The sequence below is a fragment of the Gopherus flavomarginatus genome, chromosome 2, assembly GCF_025201925.1.
Source record: "Gopherus flavomarginatus isolate rGopFla2 chromosome 2, rGopFla2.mat.asm, whole genome shotgun sequence".
Lineage (NCBI taxonomy): Eukaryota > Metazoa > Chordata > Testudines > Testudinidae > Gopherus > Gopherus flavomarginatus.
In genome coordinates, this window is record NC_066618.1 from 258893471 (window position 1) to 258911418 (window position 17948).

General features: G+C 40.6%; 1 protein-coding gene across 1 annotated transcript in view; it reads left to right on the plus strand.

Annotated features, from left to right (window-relative positions):
- Positions 1-312: 312 nt before the first annotated feature.
- SDC2 (syndecan 2) overlaps positions 313-17948 on the plus strand; it is a 97832-nt gene continuing 80196 nt past the window's right edge. The window contains exon 1 of the mRNA XM_050941382.1: positions 313-793. Within this exon, the coding sequence (XP_050797339.1) occupies positions 734-793 (60 nt within the window). The 5' untranslated portion in view covers positions 313-733. The remainder of the gene's footprint in view (positions 794-17948) is intronic.

Sequence of the window (17948 nt, forward strand, 5' to 3'; positions counted from 1 at the left end):
TGATATAAAGGGCCTCACTGTGTGGACGGGTGCAGGGTTAAATTGGTTTAACGCTGCTAAATTCGGTTTAAACACGTAGTGTAGACCAGGCACTAGATTATTCTTTTATAGTGGCCCAATTCCATTTGTATTAACGAGGGCAAAAAAAAAATGGTGGGGGGACACCAAAACCAAAAGTTGCTTGGATGTGTGGCAGGAGAAATGAGAGCTGCTGCTGCAGCAAATCCTCCCTCCTCCCACTGGCTGCCTGAGCTGCCAATCGGTGCTGTAATCCTGCAGGAATTTCTCCTGGGTTTAACTAGGAGTCGCACTGCTGCCTCGTCTCACACGCAGAGGAGGAGGCAGACTCTGGCCTGAGGGAGAAGGGAGCAGATAGCGACCTGCAAAGCTCTGCTCTCCCAGCCGCTGCCTCTGCGCTCCCAAACTTTTGTTCCCTCATTTATTGATGCAGCTGAAACTGTGTCAGGAAAAATAAAATCCTCCCGGGCAGGAGAGAGACATCCCCCCGACCAACCAACTCCGCCCTGTGTCTAGTGGGATTCCTGTCTGCAGGCAGCCAACAAGTGAGAAGCGGCGGCGCCAGAGGCGGCTGCGGGAGGGAGGGAGCAGAGCGGAGCGCCCGGGGTCTCTGCTGCTGGTGCTGTGGGCTCTGGTGGTGGCAAAGCAGCCGGGGATCGCTCGGCGCCTGGGTTTTGCCTGAAGCGGCAGCTGCCTCGCCTGCACCCCGGGAATAATGCGGAGCGCGTGGATACTGCTCACTTGTGGCTTGGTGGCCTACGTGTCCGGGGAGTCGGTAAGTTGGGTGGGAGTGAGGGACGGGGTTTCCCTGGGGGTGGCAGCGCCAACCCTGCGTGGCTTTCTTGGGAAAGCTGCAGATAAACAAGCCTGTATCCCAGCCGGGCACCATGTAGTTCCGAGAGGGGCAGGAGTTACTCTGCAGATGTACAGAGATTCGTCCCTCCTGTTGAGTCTTTGCAGTGACTAGGCAAAGTCCTGAGGAGAAGGGGATTGTGCAGTAATCCCCCCCTCCCATTCTGGTGGGAGACTTTGGGGTGTGTGTGTGTAAAGAGACAGACGAGCCTCAAAGCTGCCTTGGGGAGAAACGCGCTTCTTCCATACTGGCTCAGGAAAGGGGCTTTAGCCCTGCTGGGGGGAAGGACGAGCTGCTGCTACATCTGCTGAGCAGCAGTCTGCTGAAGTCACTTTGATGATCCATCCAAGAGTGTGTTTTTCCCCCTTTGCGGGGGCTGTACATTATGATTCGCACAGACATCTGTTGGTAGTTGAAGACTTCTTTTCTTAACAACAAAAACAAACCCTAGGCCAGCCCGTGGTTGGGGCCGGGGGGGGGACAGGGGGGAGAGTGTGTGAGAGAGACTTGACTCTCCTTGGTGTGACCCTCGCACCCTAGAAGATAAAGTTTAGTGTTTTTCCGGGCTCCGCTGCTGCAGAGTTGGTGGTGGACTGAAGGCGAACGTGATAGGATGGGGCTCAGAATTCACACAGCCTTGCACTAAAAAGAAATTTGAAAATCGTATTGCATTTAGATTAAGCTCGCGGTGTATAAGGTTCTGACAGAAATTACTGTCCTATCATATCTTTTCGGAGGTTTGTGACTTGCAAAAATTATTTCCTTCTCCTGGTTAATACATTTTGGTGGTGCGGAGAGGGGCATTTGGTGGCACAGTTAGAATGTGGAAATGTCTATCTTGTGCTCTTTCTTGCTTGTTTTCCAGTTAGTAATAGGCTTTTCAGCTGTAGAAACCTCCAGGGATTCCTCTGGGCTGTAACAGTGGTGCTCAGGACAGTGGAAGACTTTTGGTCTTTAAGTGGTTGCACTGCTGTCTCCTGCTTTTCCTCCCCCCTTCTCCCACCCAAGTAGTAGGAATTTGGTATTCAGTTGACTCCTATGCTCTGGTTTAGGAACTATATGTGTTTTCTGATTTGCTCTCCAATACACTGCCCTGCCTCTCATTCTTTCCTCGGTTCTTCTGCAGTGAAGGGAATTGTTGCCTTACAAAATAAGTCAAATCCCTGTTCCTGAAAATGCCCTTGTGAGTTGACAGATTTAGTTACAGCACTTACTTGCCCCAGAAGGCTGCATTTTGTGTCTCCATTACCTACCATATGACCTAATTAAGTTATAACTTTTTTGAGGTAAAAGAAGACTACAAAAAATGCTCCCATAAGACGTTTCTGTGTTCTCTCCTGCCTCCCCCCTTACTTGGAGGCTAGAAGTAATGTTCTCAAGTTTGTGAAATTTGGAGTCAACATGACTTCCTGGAGGGATTTGTTTGCATTCTATATTCCCTGTGCAGCTTTCTGTGTAACACTTGCATCACAACTCCAGGGAAAAAAATCAATAGCTCAGCAAAGTTGAAGTCTTATACCCTTATTTCTCTAGCACATAAAGTGACGTTGTTTATCTCAGCTTGCCTCTTTTCATTTTAAGGATTTTTTAAATAAACTTATTGAGAATTTGAGCTTGTCAGACTATTTTATACTTTGAAAAAGGAGCTTCCTGGCGCAGACTGAGTATTTACCCTTGAGAAACATTCCAGGCAATCTGGTATCTAAAATCACAGTAAGGGAAAACAAGAGTGCCTCTGTGAGAGAAACGTAGAAGTGGAGCCTCCTCAAAACGGAGAGAGGTTTAAGGATGACTCTTCCGCTGATAACACTTTACAGATGTTTTTCTCTGAGAAGCTTTAGTATAATGTTGCTGTGTAGGCTTTCAAAAACTACAAATGTATTTTCACTAACTTTGGCCGTCTAGTTAATTAAGTCAGCTGCAAGGATTTGAATCCCTTGTAGGGAAAGAGTCACTTGCCTTCTGTGTCTTACTTTCTTTCTCCATAAAATGGGAATAAGAATACCTTACTAGCATTTGAGGCTTTTTCACTAACGCTTATAAAGTGCTTTGGAATTCTCTAAGGGAAGATGACATGAAACTACATTGCTGCTTCAGTATTTTTAGGGCCTTTAACATTTCTGAATATGAAATATAAGTACCCTGACGATTTAATTCAATTACAATGAACTGCTCCACTGTGGTAAACAATATTAACTCACATGCAATATCTTTTGAAAGTGGTTTAGATATTATTTAAATATGAACACAATAAAGAATCTCTATTTAGTGGTGAGTCAGTCGTTCATGAAAGCCATTTAAGGCTAATAGTTTCTAAAATAACTAAAAAGATATAACCCAGCATAACTAGTGATTTGAGTTTGTATTATGAAAAATAAAAATTCGACTCAGTAAATTATAGCAAGTCTTCAGTGAGGTACAGTATATTTTAATACTTTCTATTTAAAGTTTACAGCTATAATTGCTTTTAGAAGTGCCATAATTGTGAACTTCTGTGATGGTGTGGTAACCATTAAAATGCCACAGCAATTAGTAAAGTATTAAGTTTTATGTTTTGCCTTAGGACTATTGCCTTCTTCCGCTGTGAGCCATGAGGCCAGTTTGTGGGAATGTATCACTGCTGCTTGGTTTATGGGTTAATGGAAGTGCAGCATAAAGTATCTAGGGGAGCAGTGCTGGCTGCTTGCCTTTAATGTATGTAGTGCCTTTGCAGCTAGAGGAAAGTTGTGAAACTTTTTTATAAGTAAAGGAAGAATAATTGCTCTTTCACTGTGTCTCTAGTATCTGGCTGTAAGTATGTACTGTCCTCTCCAGTTAAGTTTTCTTAGAGCTATCTTTAGGAAAAGATAGAGGAGGATTTTATAAACATTGTTATTAATAAAAATGAAGGAATCTTGTAGATAAGAGGAATTAATATGGATGTTTAAAAATCTACCATTTCTCAGGGGGCATTGTCAAGTAGTTGTTTGTAAGTCTGATTCTATTAGCTCTCTGGAAAAAAAAAAAAAGACAAGAATACACAAGAACCTCCAGCATTCCTTTTTTATGGAGATAAATTAGGCAGAATTTTAAAAAGGAGTGATTCTGTTTGCACAAGAAATTAACAGTATCTCTTGAATCTGTGTGCTGTGCTTTATTACAAAAAGCCCAACGATGCACATGATTGGTCTCTTGTTTTTAGTACAAAATAACACTGTGCAGTGACATATCAACATTAATTTAGTAATAAATCTCCGCAGTATGTTTTCCTTCTTATAGTCTGAGTACTGTGAAGTAAAAATACAGCACAGACTATGACACCGTGTGTTTCAGCCATTAAAAGGATAAATATTAGGGCAGTATCCAGTATCATCTGAAAAATATTTGACCTCTTAAGAGCTTAAATCTAAAATCTTTTCCTGTATTGACTCGTTGTGTCCTGGTTGCCTGTGAGTTTTGGGCTATTTGGTATTGAATTGAGAGGAATTAATGATATGGACTTTGGAGACAGATATCTGAGTGAGAGGAAAAATGAAGCAATGAGTCACGTTAGGTTTATCTACCTCCTGGATTGTCCATTTTCAGTAAATTTAGTTTAATCTGCTGGGCTACTCTGAGTATCTCACTGCATTTCTAAACAAAGATTACTTTTAAATCTTGCTTTTCCCACTGTACATACATAGACTGTAAAGACACATTAAGGGGACCATATTTACTCCAAACCAGAGGGTGGGGTATTTCCTTATAGTGTCTTGTTAAGTATCCGGCACATCCACTAAAGCTTTTGCTCAAATAAATTTGTTAGTCTCTAAGGTGCCACAAGTACTCCTGTTCTTTTTGTGGATACAGACTAACACAGCTGCTACTCTGAAACAACGCTAACATAGTGTGTCATAGCTGCTCCTTCTTACTTTAGCTACATTTCTGACTAGACCCATCCCAGTGCTTCATCCATGTATATTTAAAATACCTTGTTAAACATCTGAAATTACTGAACCACTTTGATACTGGCTGTGCTTTGACAGACTTATGCTGGTGTGTATTTTTAATATATTTTTTAGCACTGCCATGTACTTGGAAATATTTTCATTTGTCAGAGGATAGTTGGGGCTGAGCTTCAATACATATTTTTAAACTTAAAATATTGAAACCCAGTTGACTATTTGGCCTTTGGTCATAAACCAATTTCCATTTAAAACATGGTAGCCATGATGCCAGCAATGCATCTAATTTAATACTTGGAAGTCCTTTGGGGCAGAGATGTTGTCTTTTATGTCTCTGTAAAATGTAGTCACTGAACAGATAATTATTAGAAAGTAAATGAGATCCTAATATTCAGGGACAGATTAAGATAAACTCCTTGGCGTTTTGGGATCCGGTCCCACAACTGGATGATGCTTGGACATAGAGGCAGAGGTGTTAGTGCAGCTTGGCTGCCTGCTGTGGTGGGTTTGGGCTGGCTAGGCTGTTTCAGATGATGTGATGAAGATGGACTTTGACTTGCATGGATCTTCCTCACACCAATGAAGAGCAAATCTGCCTTGGGTGGATCTAGACCTCATAATGATGGCCATACTGGGTCAGACCAAAGATCCATCTAGCTCATTATCCTATCTTCGGACTGTAGTCAATGTCAGGTGCCCCAGAGGGAATGAACAGAACAGGTAATCTTCAAGTGATCCATCCCGTGTCGCCCGTTCCCAGCTTCTGGCAAACAGAGGCTAGAAACAGCATCCCTGCCCATCCTGGCTAATAGCCATTGATGGACCTATGCTCCATGAATTTATCTAGTTCTTTTTTGAACTCTGCTACAGTCCTGGCTCCCACAACGTCCTCTGGCAAGGAGTTCCACAGGTTGACTGTGTGTTGTGTGAAGAAATACTTCCCTTTGTTCGTTTTAAACCTCTTGCCTATTAATTTCATTTGGTGACCCCTAATTCTTGTGTTATGAGAAGGAGTAAATAACAATTATTTACTTTCTCCACACCTGTCATGATTTTATAGACCTCTATCATATCCCCCTGCTTTGTTGTCTCTTTTCAAAGCTGAAAAGTCCCAGTCTTATTAATCTCTCCTCACGTGACAGCTGTTCCATACCCCTAATCATTTTGTTGCCCTGTTCTGAACCTTTTTCAATGCCAGTATATCTTTTCTACATGCAGTATTGAAGATGTGGGCATCCCATGGATTCATATAACACTTCCTGCCTTTCCCCCCCAGTTATACATGTCTATCACTAAAACTCAAGATGACCAAAACAAGGCCAGACTGGATGGTAGAGGTGTGGATTTTTAAAAATCCCCAGCCTGTTTTTTGCATCCTGTTTTCCTGTGGTTTTAGCATCTTTGAATGTTGGATTGTTCTCACTTTTTAACAATCCATTAAACATAAATCTAATAGCATTGGCATTCAGTGCTTTACCTAGCTCCTGACAAATTCCTTCTTGATTAGAGATCATTTCTTTATACTGATCAGCAAGGACTCCTCCAGCTAATTAAGAGAAAAGACATCAGTGGTGTGTGTAACTTGTAAAGCAGGGAATCTTGGGCATGCAGAGGAGCTTCAAAAGGGACAGGCAGGAGACCTTAGGAACTAACTGATACATGGAACGGATTTTTGTATGCCTCTCTTTTCATCACCAATTGTCTTAAGATAGCAGCAGCGGCATATGGATGGCATTTATTAATCAGATTATCCTACCAAATTGACTTTTGCCATTCATTCAATAGTTCAAACATTTTCCTTATGGCAGAGAATTACTAGCTTTATTGAGGCTCAGACTTCGAACAAAGAGTGCTTGTCTACTTCTGGAAAAGCACCTTTTTGTAATCTTATTAGATTTGACTGACTATATTTTTTTAACAGAGAGATGTTGTTTTTTGAGACTGGAAAGCTTATTCTAGACACTGCTTTATAAGACGCTGCTTATATCTAAGCCATAAAGATGTCTTTTATGCTGTGCCTCTTGTCTTAACTGCAGCAAGCAATAAGTGAGCAATTTGGTCTTGGTTCAAGTCACATTACTGGAGTGGCATGACATGGTTTCCTGTTGTAGCAAGTATGGGAGAACTACTTTAGGCTGTTCTATGAACAGATTTGGTTTAGTTGTCTTTAGCTCATGCTTACAAGACAAGTGGTAATCTTTACAGACCTGGTAATTTATGCATAGATTGCATTGCATGACTGTTCTGAGAACATGATTTCTCTTGTTCAGATTGAAACATGATTTGAAGTCCTTATTCAAAAGAGAGTGCATTAATGGCTGACCCTGTAACAATAACCATCTCTATTTTGAGTAGCTTTGTTTATTTTTTTGAATAGCATGGTCCTGAGGGATAATATCAAAAGGATGCTAGATATTACAGGCAGTAACCTGAAATGTGTGTGCTCTGCAACAGCAGTGGAAAAAATATTGTACTAGAGGACATACTTACACTGAGTGAATTATTTTTGTCTGGATCTAGAGCAGTGGGTTCATTTAGAGTGAAATAATGACTAATGGTGCAGTGATGAATCTGTGGAATTTGTCCTTGTCAGTAAATAAGCTATTATAGTGCCACATAAGCAATGTTTAACTCAAGTGTGAGTTGGGCATTTCATTCTAAATCCCTATTTTTAGTGCTATACAACAGTTTACTCAAATGTCCCTTTTAGGCTAAATTGTTTCAGCCCAAAGGTGAATTTATTTTGGGAAGTTTAGATAAAATCCATTAATCTATGTTTGAATTATGTACATGAAGACAAATAAACATTCTGAACTCTCTAAAGGTGCAGCACGATTAAGTGATTTGCCCAAAATGAAACCGAAATTCTGTGGTAGAGCCAGGAATTGAATCAAAATATCCATTAGCATTTCAATCATTTAACCACAAGTCTAGTACCATCTGGATTTTAAATATTATGTGATATATCAAATGTTCTTGTTGCTATTATTTCATTAGCTACACAAGTTTGTATTAGTTGTTTTTTTTTTTTTTTTTTGGAGGAGTTTGTATATGATTTAAGGTTGCTTGTAGTCTTTCAGATCTTTTCGTGTATCTAATAACCATCCTTAACTTCTCGCTTGCAAGACAATTCAGAAATGTTAAGCTAATGGGCTAATGTAATTTTAAAAAATACTGCCAGTGCATAAATTATGGGAATTGTAGCCCTTTTCAGACAGCATCTGGATGCTTGACCAGCCTGGCTTTACAAGCATCGGCACCCAAGAATACTTTTCCTACATCCGCAAATGAGTCAACAAAATGAGTCCTTCATCAATGTAAGAACAGTTTTCTAGAGGTCTTTTTCAATCTTCCTCTCCTTCCATGGGGAATCTGTTTTGCAGGTCAGCCTGCCTCCTTCTGCTGCCTGAGTTTTAGCGTCAGGGTAGGTGTTTAGATTCGACAGTGGTGAGCATAGTATAAATGCCTAGCTAGATAAATAGGTGAACTTCTGGCTGAATGGAACACCTCCGTCAGGGTTTGTGCTGGTCTGAATGTGCTTTATCTCATCTGACTTTAAAAGCAGATCTTGGTTTGGCTTGATCAGTATTAGATGGGAGACTGTAGAGGCAAATTACGAGACAGTGCTTGCAGGCCCATGGACGGTCATTCAAAGTGCAGATTCTCCTTTTTGCTCAGTTAAGCAATCCTACTTCTTTTGGATGGAGAGATCCCTGGTTCAAAGTGTTTCGTAAATTGATTCCAAACCAAAAACATCTCCTTTCATTTAATGTCAAACCATTTTTGGTACTTTTCCATATTGTGTGATCCCACAGTCAAATATGGAATTATAAATACATCAGTTTGATGGTTTTTTCTGGTATTTAAAAAACAAAAAACAAAAAATCCCGCAAAGAAGATATAGGAAAAAACTAATTCAGTGTAATGTAAACATACCATAAGTCAGGAATCCAAAGTTTAAGCTTCCCACACTAATATTAAATCTGCCACACTGCACATGCATTTTGAGGCACACATTTAGCATCATAAACAGTAATGCAAAACACTGTGTATGCATCAATAGGCCAGGCTAACATTGCTGGGAGTACATTACACGCTGTGAATTTCCTGTGGATTAGGGACATCAAACATATATTCTGTGATTTTATTGAAGTGGGAATTCACCTCGTATTATATAATTAGGTCTGGCAACTCATTGATGCACAAGACTGACATATGGGTCTCTTGTATCAATGGTGAAAGTTTATCCATGTAAATTTTTGTGCAGCAAGGGGAGGAGGAGTCCAGGAATAGGATGTACGCATATAAAAAAATTAGTGACATGAATAGATTGCTTACGTAAAGTTGATGGTAAAAAGTTCTCCAAAAATGCAGTAGCAGCAGATAATATGTATGGAGAATACGTTTAAAAAGGGATGGAGGGAAGAGAAGAAAACAGTGTTTGTCCCAAGGAAGATTAGTACACAATGTTGGGGATGAGGTTGGGTGTTGCTGCTGTTTTATTAATTCAGTGAACGTTTTATATCTGTCTATTGTATTTAAAATGCCATATGTAGCTTCCAGTCTCTGGTCTTCAGTGGGGTCGTTTATAATTTCCTCCGCATGTTACTTGGTTATTTCTCAGCAATGAAGCTATGTTTTTTCACTATAACATTGAGTGGTTTAAAATGAAGCTGCCATGTTTCTGCAGAAACATGAGATATTCCAGAGAGTGTTTTATGTTGAGTGTTGAACTGGCTATGTTTGTTACACTCCCACTTGTGGCTCAAAGTTGGAAGCTGTTTTTGTTTTTAGAAATGTTGTAGATCTTTAAAGTACCACAGAAATCCCCCGCAGAACCTTGGAAAGACAGCTAGTTAAATAGGCATAGAACAAAACTGCTTTTGAAAAATTGCATTTGGTCTTCATAGCTCTTACCTCTAGCACTCCTGGATGTTAGAGACAGCATCAGCATCTTTCCTTTAATTCCACAAGCTAAATACATTATGCACAGAGGGTAATCTTTCAGAATCTTTTTTGACATATTTTTAAAGCTTTGATTAAATTACAATGTATATTAAAAAGTCCTATTTAATTGCACGTTTAAAATGTTGTCCAGTCCTGTCTAGTTCCTACTTCTTCTCTTAGGGCAGGTCTACACCACTGCTTAAGTCGATCTAACTTGCATTGCTCAGGGGTGTGAAAAAGACAACCCCTAATCAACGCAAGTTACAGCAACCTAAGCGCTATCAACACTGGCACTCTGTTGGCAGGAGACGCTCTCCTGCCGACATAGCTTCCACCTCTTACGGAGGTGGAGTTACTATGCCGATGGGAGAGTGCTTTCCTGTCTGCATAGAGCATCTTCACCAAACGCACTACAGCAGTGCAGCTGCACCAATGTAGCGCTTCTATTGTAGACCTGCCCTTAGAGCTACCCCCTTCTTCAACATCACCTCTGCCCTCTTGAGCTGTAGTGACAGAACAAGTGTTTCAGTTATACACTGGTGAATGTGGTATAAATGCCTTGGTATATAAATAGGTGAACCTCTGGCTAACGGAACACCTCAGGATCACGTTTAGAGTGGAGGTTCTTATGGCTGTACCTGACACTGCCTTGATTGATTGAAAGAGCATAACTGGACTGTGATGGTCCGATTGCTCTGATCTAACCATGTGCATCCTGGACCCAGTCTTCAACCTACTCTATAATATTTGGATCCTTCCTGGGAACTGTTGAAGACTCTGCAGGGATTGAGGTTAAAGGAGAAGCAATGGGAGCTTCGTACAATGGGTACCATTTTAAAAAGTAAACACCATTACCACAGTACTCCATTCACAGCACTGTATCACCTAGGAATAGTAATGTACTAGGGTTACTGTTGGGACCTGGGTCTATACCAGTGGAATAGGACTGGGTAAATCATACAGTATGTCTTACTGGTGGTTGTTTGAGACAATGAACAATACATATTTCAAGGACAATATTGTTTTCCACAATACAATGTAAGATACTTTTACATATGTGGGCACTAAGGCTCAGATCCTGTACTGACATGTTCGTGGGCAAGCCCCTGCACTTGTGCCAGTCTCCACTGAAGTACATGAAGCTCTACCTGTGTGAATGCCACTGTAGGATCAGGGCCTAAATGATATGTGAGATCACTCTGTTTTACATGACTGCCAAGCTGAAAATATCACTTACCCCCACGGTGATGCTATATCAGTCTCCTAGAACTGGAACAGACCTTGAAAGGTCATCAAGTCCAGCCCCCTGCCTTCACTAGCAGGACCAATTTTTGCCCCAGATCTCTAAGTGGCACTCTCAAGGATTGAACTCACAACCAACCCTGGGTTTAAGTAGGCTAATGCTCAAACCACTGAGCTATCCCTCCACCATGCTCTTGTGCTCTGGGAGTATGACCATCTTTTATTGCTGTGGTTCAAATGCAGAAAATCTTCTTGTATCCTTGACTGCTGCTGGATTCCCACATACCACTCTTAACTCATACTATTCTTCTGCCCCCACCTCTCCCAGCTGGCTAGGAGATCATGATCTTTCTTCTTTGGTGATGAATATCTGTAGCTGGATCACTGGATTATAATTTTGCATTATAACAAACTTTATCAGGAAGCTGCAATAACTGCATAGGGTCAGATGTTTGTACGCTTACCGCAGTAGCATCTTATTTCATGAATAGTCCCATTCAATTCAGTGAGCGTATTCAGTGGACTAAGTTAATGAACACAACAAGTGTGTCAGACCCTTGCCGTTGGTGGACTCAGACACACTCAATGCCTCCTTTATAAGATGTTGAAGTATCTTTTCTGAGGTTAAAGTACACTCGTGCCTGTGAACATCTTGAGCTGATACAGTGGCCATACCCTGCCACCTTCCCATGATCACTTGGTTTTTATTTTTTAAGCTCCCCATAACCACTTTGGACCTAATCTATGGCTGTGCACATCTAACTTTGGAGACTTCTTAACTTAGTACTTCTCCAGTTTACAAGAAGAGCATTGAAACTAAGAGGACTAATTTCATGCATAAAAGACTCCATGTTCACTATGATATTCCTTTACCATACCAACCTTCGCTCTTTCATTTAAGTGTTAGAATTTTATATATTGATATACTAGCTGTGCATGTAGTGACATTTGGCACATGGAATCTCAAAGAAGAGTGAGAAATGACCACTTTCAGGAAATGCTATTTGTTCAACCAGGAATTTGTAAAGTACATCTTTCTGCACACTATGGCTGTAAAGAAGGCTGGAGTTGGCACAACTACTGTATGATTAAGAGTAACACATTCCAGTTTTTGTGGTCCCTGAGATGAAATTGTTCTGAGGTACAGTTTTTCAGTAGTTTGTTTTGTTTCCTCAGGATTTCTCTGTGGATCTGTACAGCTTCCCCCCCCCCCCAACCCCCCCGAAGTAAAAGCTTTTGTTCTGCTGAGTTAGCTTAATCAGGTTAGCTAACACAATTGAATTGGGAACCCAACCTAACACCTCTACAACTGTGTTAGCCAGTAGTGCTAGGGGGAGTGCCAAAAAAACAAAATAAAAATAAACACAAAGGATGGTGGGTAACCAGTGGCAGATCTCTTGTGTGTAGAAATAGCTAAGGTTCTCTTAGTGACTTTAACTGTGAATTTTCATACTTTAAACATCAGAATTCTAAGAAATTTTAGATCTTAATTCTGAATAGCTTGACTTTTTAATGATCGTTTTTATAATACAAATCTAATATAAATTATAATTTGCTCTAAAATCACTTTTTTCTACAATCGTAATCCCTATTAAAAACCCATCTGTTTTGTCTGTCTGAGAGTATGATTTATTTATTAACCGTTGTTGGTATATTTGTGGCAAAGAATTAACAAAAGCTGTCCGTAACTGTTCTATGCAGACATGCATTTCTGTGCATGGGTATTGGGAGGAATGAAGATCCAGGTCGGTCACTTGAAGGTTAAAGCTAATGTCTGTGATCCTGATCTTGTAAACTCTTGCGTACGTGCACAGGTCTGTGGGACGACTTGTGTATGTGAGGTTAAGTATGTGTGCATTTATCATAATGGGGTGCATGAGTGGAACAAGGTAATTGGAATATATGGCCTATTGTCCATACTTGCTAGTGGTTGGCATAAAGGCTGAAACTGAGTTGGGAAGATGATGTAATATATAACTTGGTGCATTAGATATCTGGGAACAGATCTGAATTGGGCTACTGAAGTGTGCTTTATGTGGGGACATCTCTGAAGACTACTCAGAACAGAATTTTGACACTGAATGAGTCTTTTTCACTTGATGATGCTTTTCCAAACTGTGTGATAAGTGAGGCAGGGATCCTGCAGAAATAATAGGATTCAATCGTATAATTAAAGGCCATGCACATGCACAGGGAGCAGAGATAAGGTCACATGTGTATGTTTAATATTGACATTTTCTGACTTTGAACTGTTCACTGCAATCTTGATGTGTAGGTTTTTTTTTTTCTTTAGAAAATGTAAGTATATGTAACATACATATTCTCTCACATATACAGAAGGCATTTAACTAGTTTTCCAATTTTTCTGTGGCAGTTTTCACTCACCCTTTTAAATGAAATGCTGCTTCTTGAATTATGTTTTTCCCCCCCTGTTGCTGGAATCTGAAATATATACAACTCTTTGACTCAGTGACTTATTCTGGGGAATTTAGAAATATAGGCCATTTAATTTTCCACAGGTGGAGAAGCAGGCAGCAATATATATAGTACTAGTAATAATTAAACTGTTAGTTCTAATCCGCTAAAAAGTATTTGATCTGAAGTCTGGTATAGTCTTCAAATGGACCCATTCAAAGCAATCCTCACCTAGTTTTGTTGAGGAAGTGAGCAAGCCTGCCTTGTCCTGCTAGTTTGTGGCAAAAGGTTTTGATGGTAGATTCTTCATGTCTTAAACACACCCATCTCGCTGCTCAGCATTTGAACAGAAGCAGCCATTACAAGGCTAGTGTTAAATATAGCATACAGCTTAACAGGAATGACCTTCAATTAAGTAGAGGCAGTCTCTTATTTTGTACTCTGCAGTTGTCAATTAGCCTTTATTATGAGAGTCTTGTTTGCTTGAGACTTTTGTGAATGGAAGCTGAACTTGAAGTATGGTAATCACTACATGCATGAAGAGGAGGTTTTTTAACGTTGTCATGTTGCTCTTTATTTTAATGTGTCTCTCTGAAAAATGGTAAGTAGTTAAAATAATAGTCACTTCATTTTCCACTGAAATAAAGCACCAAATTCTGGAATGTTAATTATTTGCAGAGTAGGGTCCCTTTTTTTTAGTATTGTTGCACGTTTTAATTTTTTTGATTTCTTGCTAAATAATTCACAACAGATGTGACTTGATTATGTCTCTAAATATTGCTCAGGGCTGGGCTACACTGGAGAGTTGCAGCGCTGGTGGTGGGTTTACAGTGTGCAACTTACTCACCGTCCACACTTGCAAGGCACATACAGCGCTGCATCTCTCTGGCTGCAGCGCTGGCTGTACTGCTGCTCTGCCTGGAGTGTAACGATTGCTGTGCTGGTGATGCAGCGCCGCTCCGCCAGTGTGGCCACCAAAAGCGCTGTAATTGGCCTCCAGATGTATTCGGAGGTATCCCAGAATGCCTGTTCAGCCACTCCCAACAGTGCTGCAAATGCTGCAAACGTGGCCACGCTGCAGCGCTGGTAGCTGTCAGTGTGGCCACACTGCAGCGCTTTCCGTACACAGCTGGACGAAGACAGCTGTAAATCCCAGCGCTGTACAGCTGCAAGTGTAGCCATATCCTCAGGCCAAGTCTAGAAAATTTTGTCCCACTTTTCAATAATGGTACGATTGAATCAGTGCCAGAGTTGGCATAGCTCCGGTGTTTGTTACAAGATGTTTCAAAATAAACACCAAAATCCCAGACTCCTAAACCCATCTAAGCTAGCGTTGGTATTGTTGCTGGTAGCAGTCTAGCTGCCAGGCTGTTGGAAAATTATCACAGAATTTTCCATCATAGTCTCAACTTTATTGTGGTGCACTGCCTTGACTTAGGAATTCCATAATTCATAGTTAAGGCAATATAAATACCTAATTACTGTTTACACTTTGGTGCTGCTTCATGTCCAGTTTCTGTGCTCTCCCCTTTTTCAAAATGTGGTTCCTTAGGATACCATAATCCCAAAATGCCAGTGCTCTATGGTTTGGCTGTGGGGAGCTGTGAACTGCTCCCTACTTCTACCAAACTAATCATTACCAGAATTCAATGCTGCTCCTTACTGTGCCAGCTCTGCAATGTTCATGGGACGGATAGGAGGGAGTTTACAGTGCTCAACCAGATACCTACCTTAACCCTGTTTCAGAATGCCTTCAGTCGTTCTCCTTTTCCGGCTTGACAGGCATGGATATTTGATAGTGTTAAACCCTGTAAAGCAAATGTTTAAGCAGAGATGGGTCCCAACCTTATTTGAACACTTTAACCCTTCATCTCTGTCCCCTCCCCCAAAAAACTGTTGGAAAATTAGTGTGCAGAGCCAGCTCTAGGTTTATCTCAAATCTTAGGATTTACTGAGTAATGACTTTTTGGGGACCAGGGGCAATGTTTTGGTAGAGATGACATTTTTCAAATGATGCACAACACATTGGGTGCCCTTTGAAACATAGTCTGACTGCACTGTCTGTGTAAAGGATAAAAACAATAACTGTGAGTTCAAGGTAGAAGGCACAATGTAAATAAAAATTGAGTAAAGCAAGAAATAGTAAGTTAAGGGTGCCTAGTATTTGAAACTAACCTAATTGTAAATTCACTTTAATTACAGTTATGTTGCTAATGCAAGATGGGGGGAGGGAGAGACAAAACACAACCCCCAAACAAACATAGAACCCCATGCCAAATATTTTAATCACAGTGCTTCAATATTGGCAGCATGGTAGTGCAGTTTACTACTTCAGTTTTTCATTGATTATCTTTTTTTCCATGGATACCGCGAGGAAAAATGACTGTTACTCTACCATGACAGCCTATATAAACATGCATGTGCACTTCAGAACAAATCTAAAAGGAGAGAGATCCTGACTTTCTCTAAGTCAATTCCACATCAGTCACTGGCGTAATGTGTCTGGAACATACGGTCCAACCAACGCAGGCTTGCTGCCAAGCAATTTCACGAGGGTAGAAAGAAGAAGGGTTCTGTAGCAGAACTCTCGAAGGATTATCCTCAGCTCAGCAGCTGCTGTCTGAGAGCTTGCTTTTGCACACCCGGCATCATGAGCAACTTATTAACCCTCGGACCCTCCACAGATACTTACACCTACCCTTAAGTGACTCTTTTTACTTTGGCTGCCTAAAAAGAGACACTGGTGGAATTCAAGGGTAAAATCGGAGAGGCGCAATCCAAGATAGGATTGACACACTGCTCTAGAGGACATTTATTTGAGGAACAATCCTATAAGGGTCCATAGACTTTTTAAGCTATATTTACATGTCTGAGCCTACGGTACCCATACATGCAGTAGATTTTTTTAAAATGCATACTATATGCCTTTATATTTTTGTACAAATCACTTAACAGGAAATTCCCCTTTAATGATGATGGTTAAATGAGTGCACACTCTGGTCTTGTGTCTTTAAGTCCTTGGGAACTAAACCTGTTTGTTGTGACATTTCAGTTGGAACTCCATAGTTGAATAGAAAGCTAGCTGCAGCAATAAACTCTGTTTTTGATCACCAGCTGCTCACTGCAACAGCAAACACAGGTAGTGGAACATCAGCTTCCTTCAAAGAAAGGAAGATCTTCCTCCTGTTCTCCTATTGCAGGCAAAGAGTGGCAGAGAAAATTAGAGGAACGAAGGCCAAACTGGAAAGTGTGTGTGTGTGTGTGTGTGTGTGTGTGTGTGTGTGTGAAGGTCTGAGGCATGCGAGCCAGGGAATGGAGGTGAGCCACCACCACCTTCCCATTCATTTTTCATCAAGTTTAACTCTTTCAGTACTGTCACTGTTTTTTCTCAACGCGTGGCTAACTCTGCACAAGATGTAATTTGTTCCCTGTCACATCCCATGCACCATTCCCCCTCCTAGCCTAACAAGTTTCGCCAGTCAAACTTGCCAGAGCAAGAAGCTTGTAGTAATAAGTTTAAATCAAGGCATTTTATTATCATGCATCAGTGTGTTTAAAATACTTCAGAAAGAAGGAATTCTAGACAAACTCTTAATATATTGTTGTTTTAAAATACATAACAGTTTAAAATAATGGAATGGTTTAGTTAATAAAACATGTTGTAAAACCAGGAAAAATCTGAGGTTCATATTTTTCTGCAGAGCCTTAACTCTGACCCTGTCATCCTCCTTACTCATGACTACCATACTCCATCTATATTTCCAATAGTGACTTCAGATCCTTGCCTCATATTGGCCACAGACCCTTCTCCAGTCAATTCATGGAAGAGCACATGGCATCTCGTTTCATTTGTTATCAAGAATGTGAAATATTCCCAAAGAGTTACTTCAGAATTGAGAAATGTTATTCCTATTAGGCAGAGAGAGTGCAGGGGTACCAGATCAGAGTCAAGTTCTTAGTAGACTATGAACTCCAGTTCCCTGGCTTTCAAACATGTAGTTATAAACATCCAATTTAGCCTTTTGCAGTAGCTCCTAAGACTGAACGATTGAGACACTAGTTTAGAAGGTCTGCTACCATGAAAGCAAGGAAGCTGTTTCTGGAGCTATGGTAGTGCAGCAGTTGCAACATCTGAAACGGAGCTTTTGTATCTAAGGAGTTCTGCTCTGCTAAAGTCTGGAGAAGGCAGGTGGGCCATCAACAAACATTCTCTGAAGATTATCAGGCAGCCAGTTTAAAGACAGTGAAAGTAGCACCGATACTTTTATAGCAGGAAATATTTATCTTAAGCTTTTCTAGGAATGGATGGTGAGGTGTTTTGATCCCTATTAATACAATGTGAGTACAGTATGTTGCTACCTTTGGAAACTTTTAGTTTACTTTTACTGTGATTAAATCGTCCAGTTGCGAGGCTGGCTTTTCTTGGGAAGTATTAATTTTTTCCAAGGGGGGAAGAAACAAACACGAGAGAAATGAAGGGGAGAGGAGTTAAATAAGAATATTTTTCTTTCCTTTGGAATTTTTTTTGTTAGTTTTTAGGAATTGGCAGT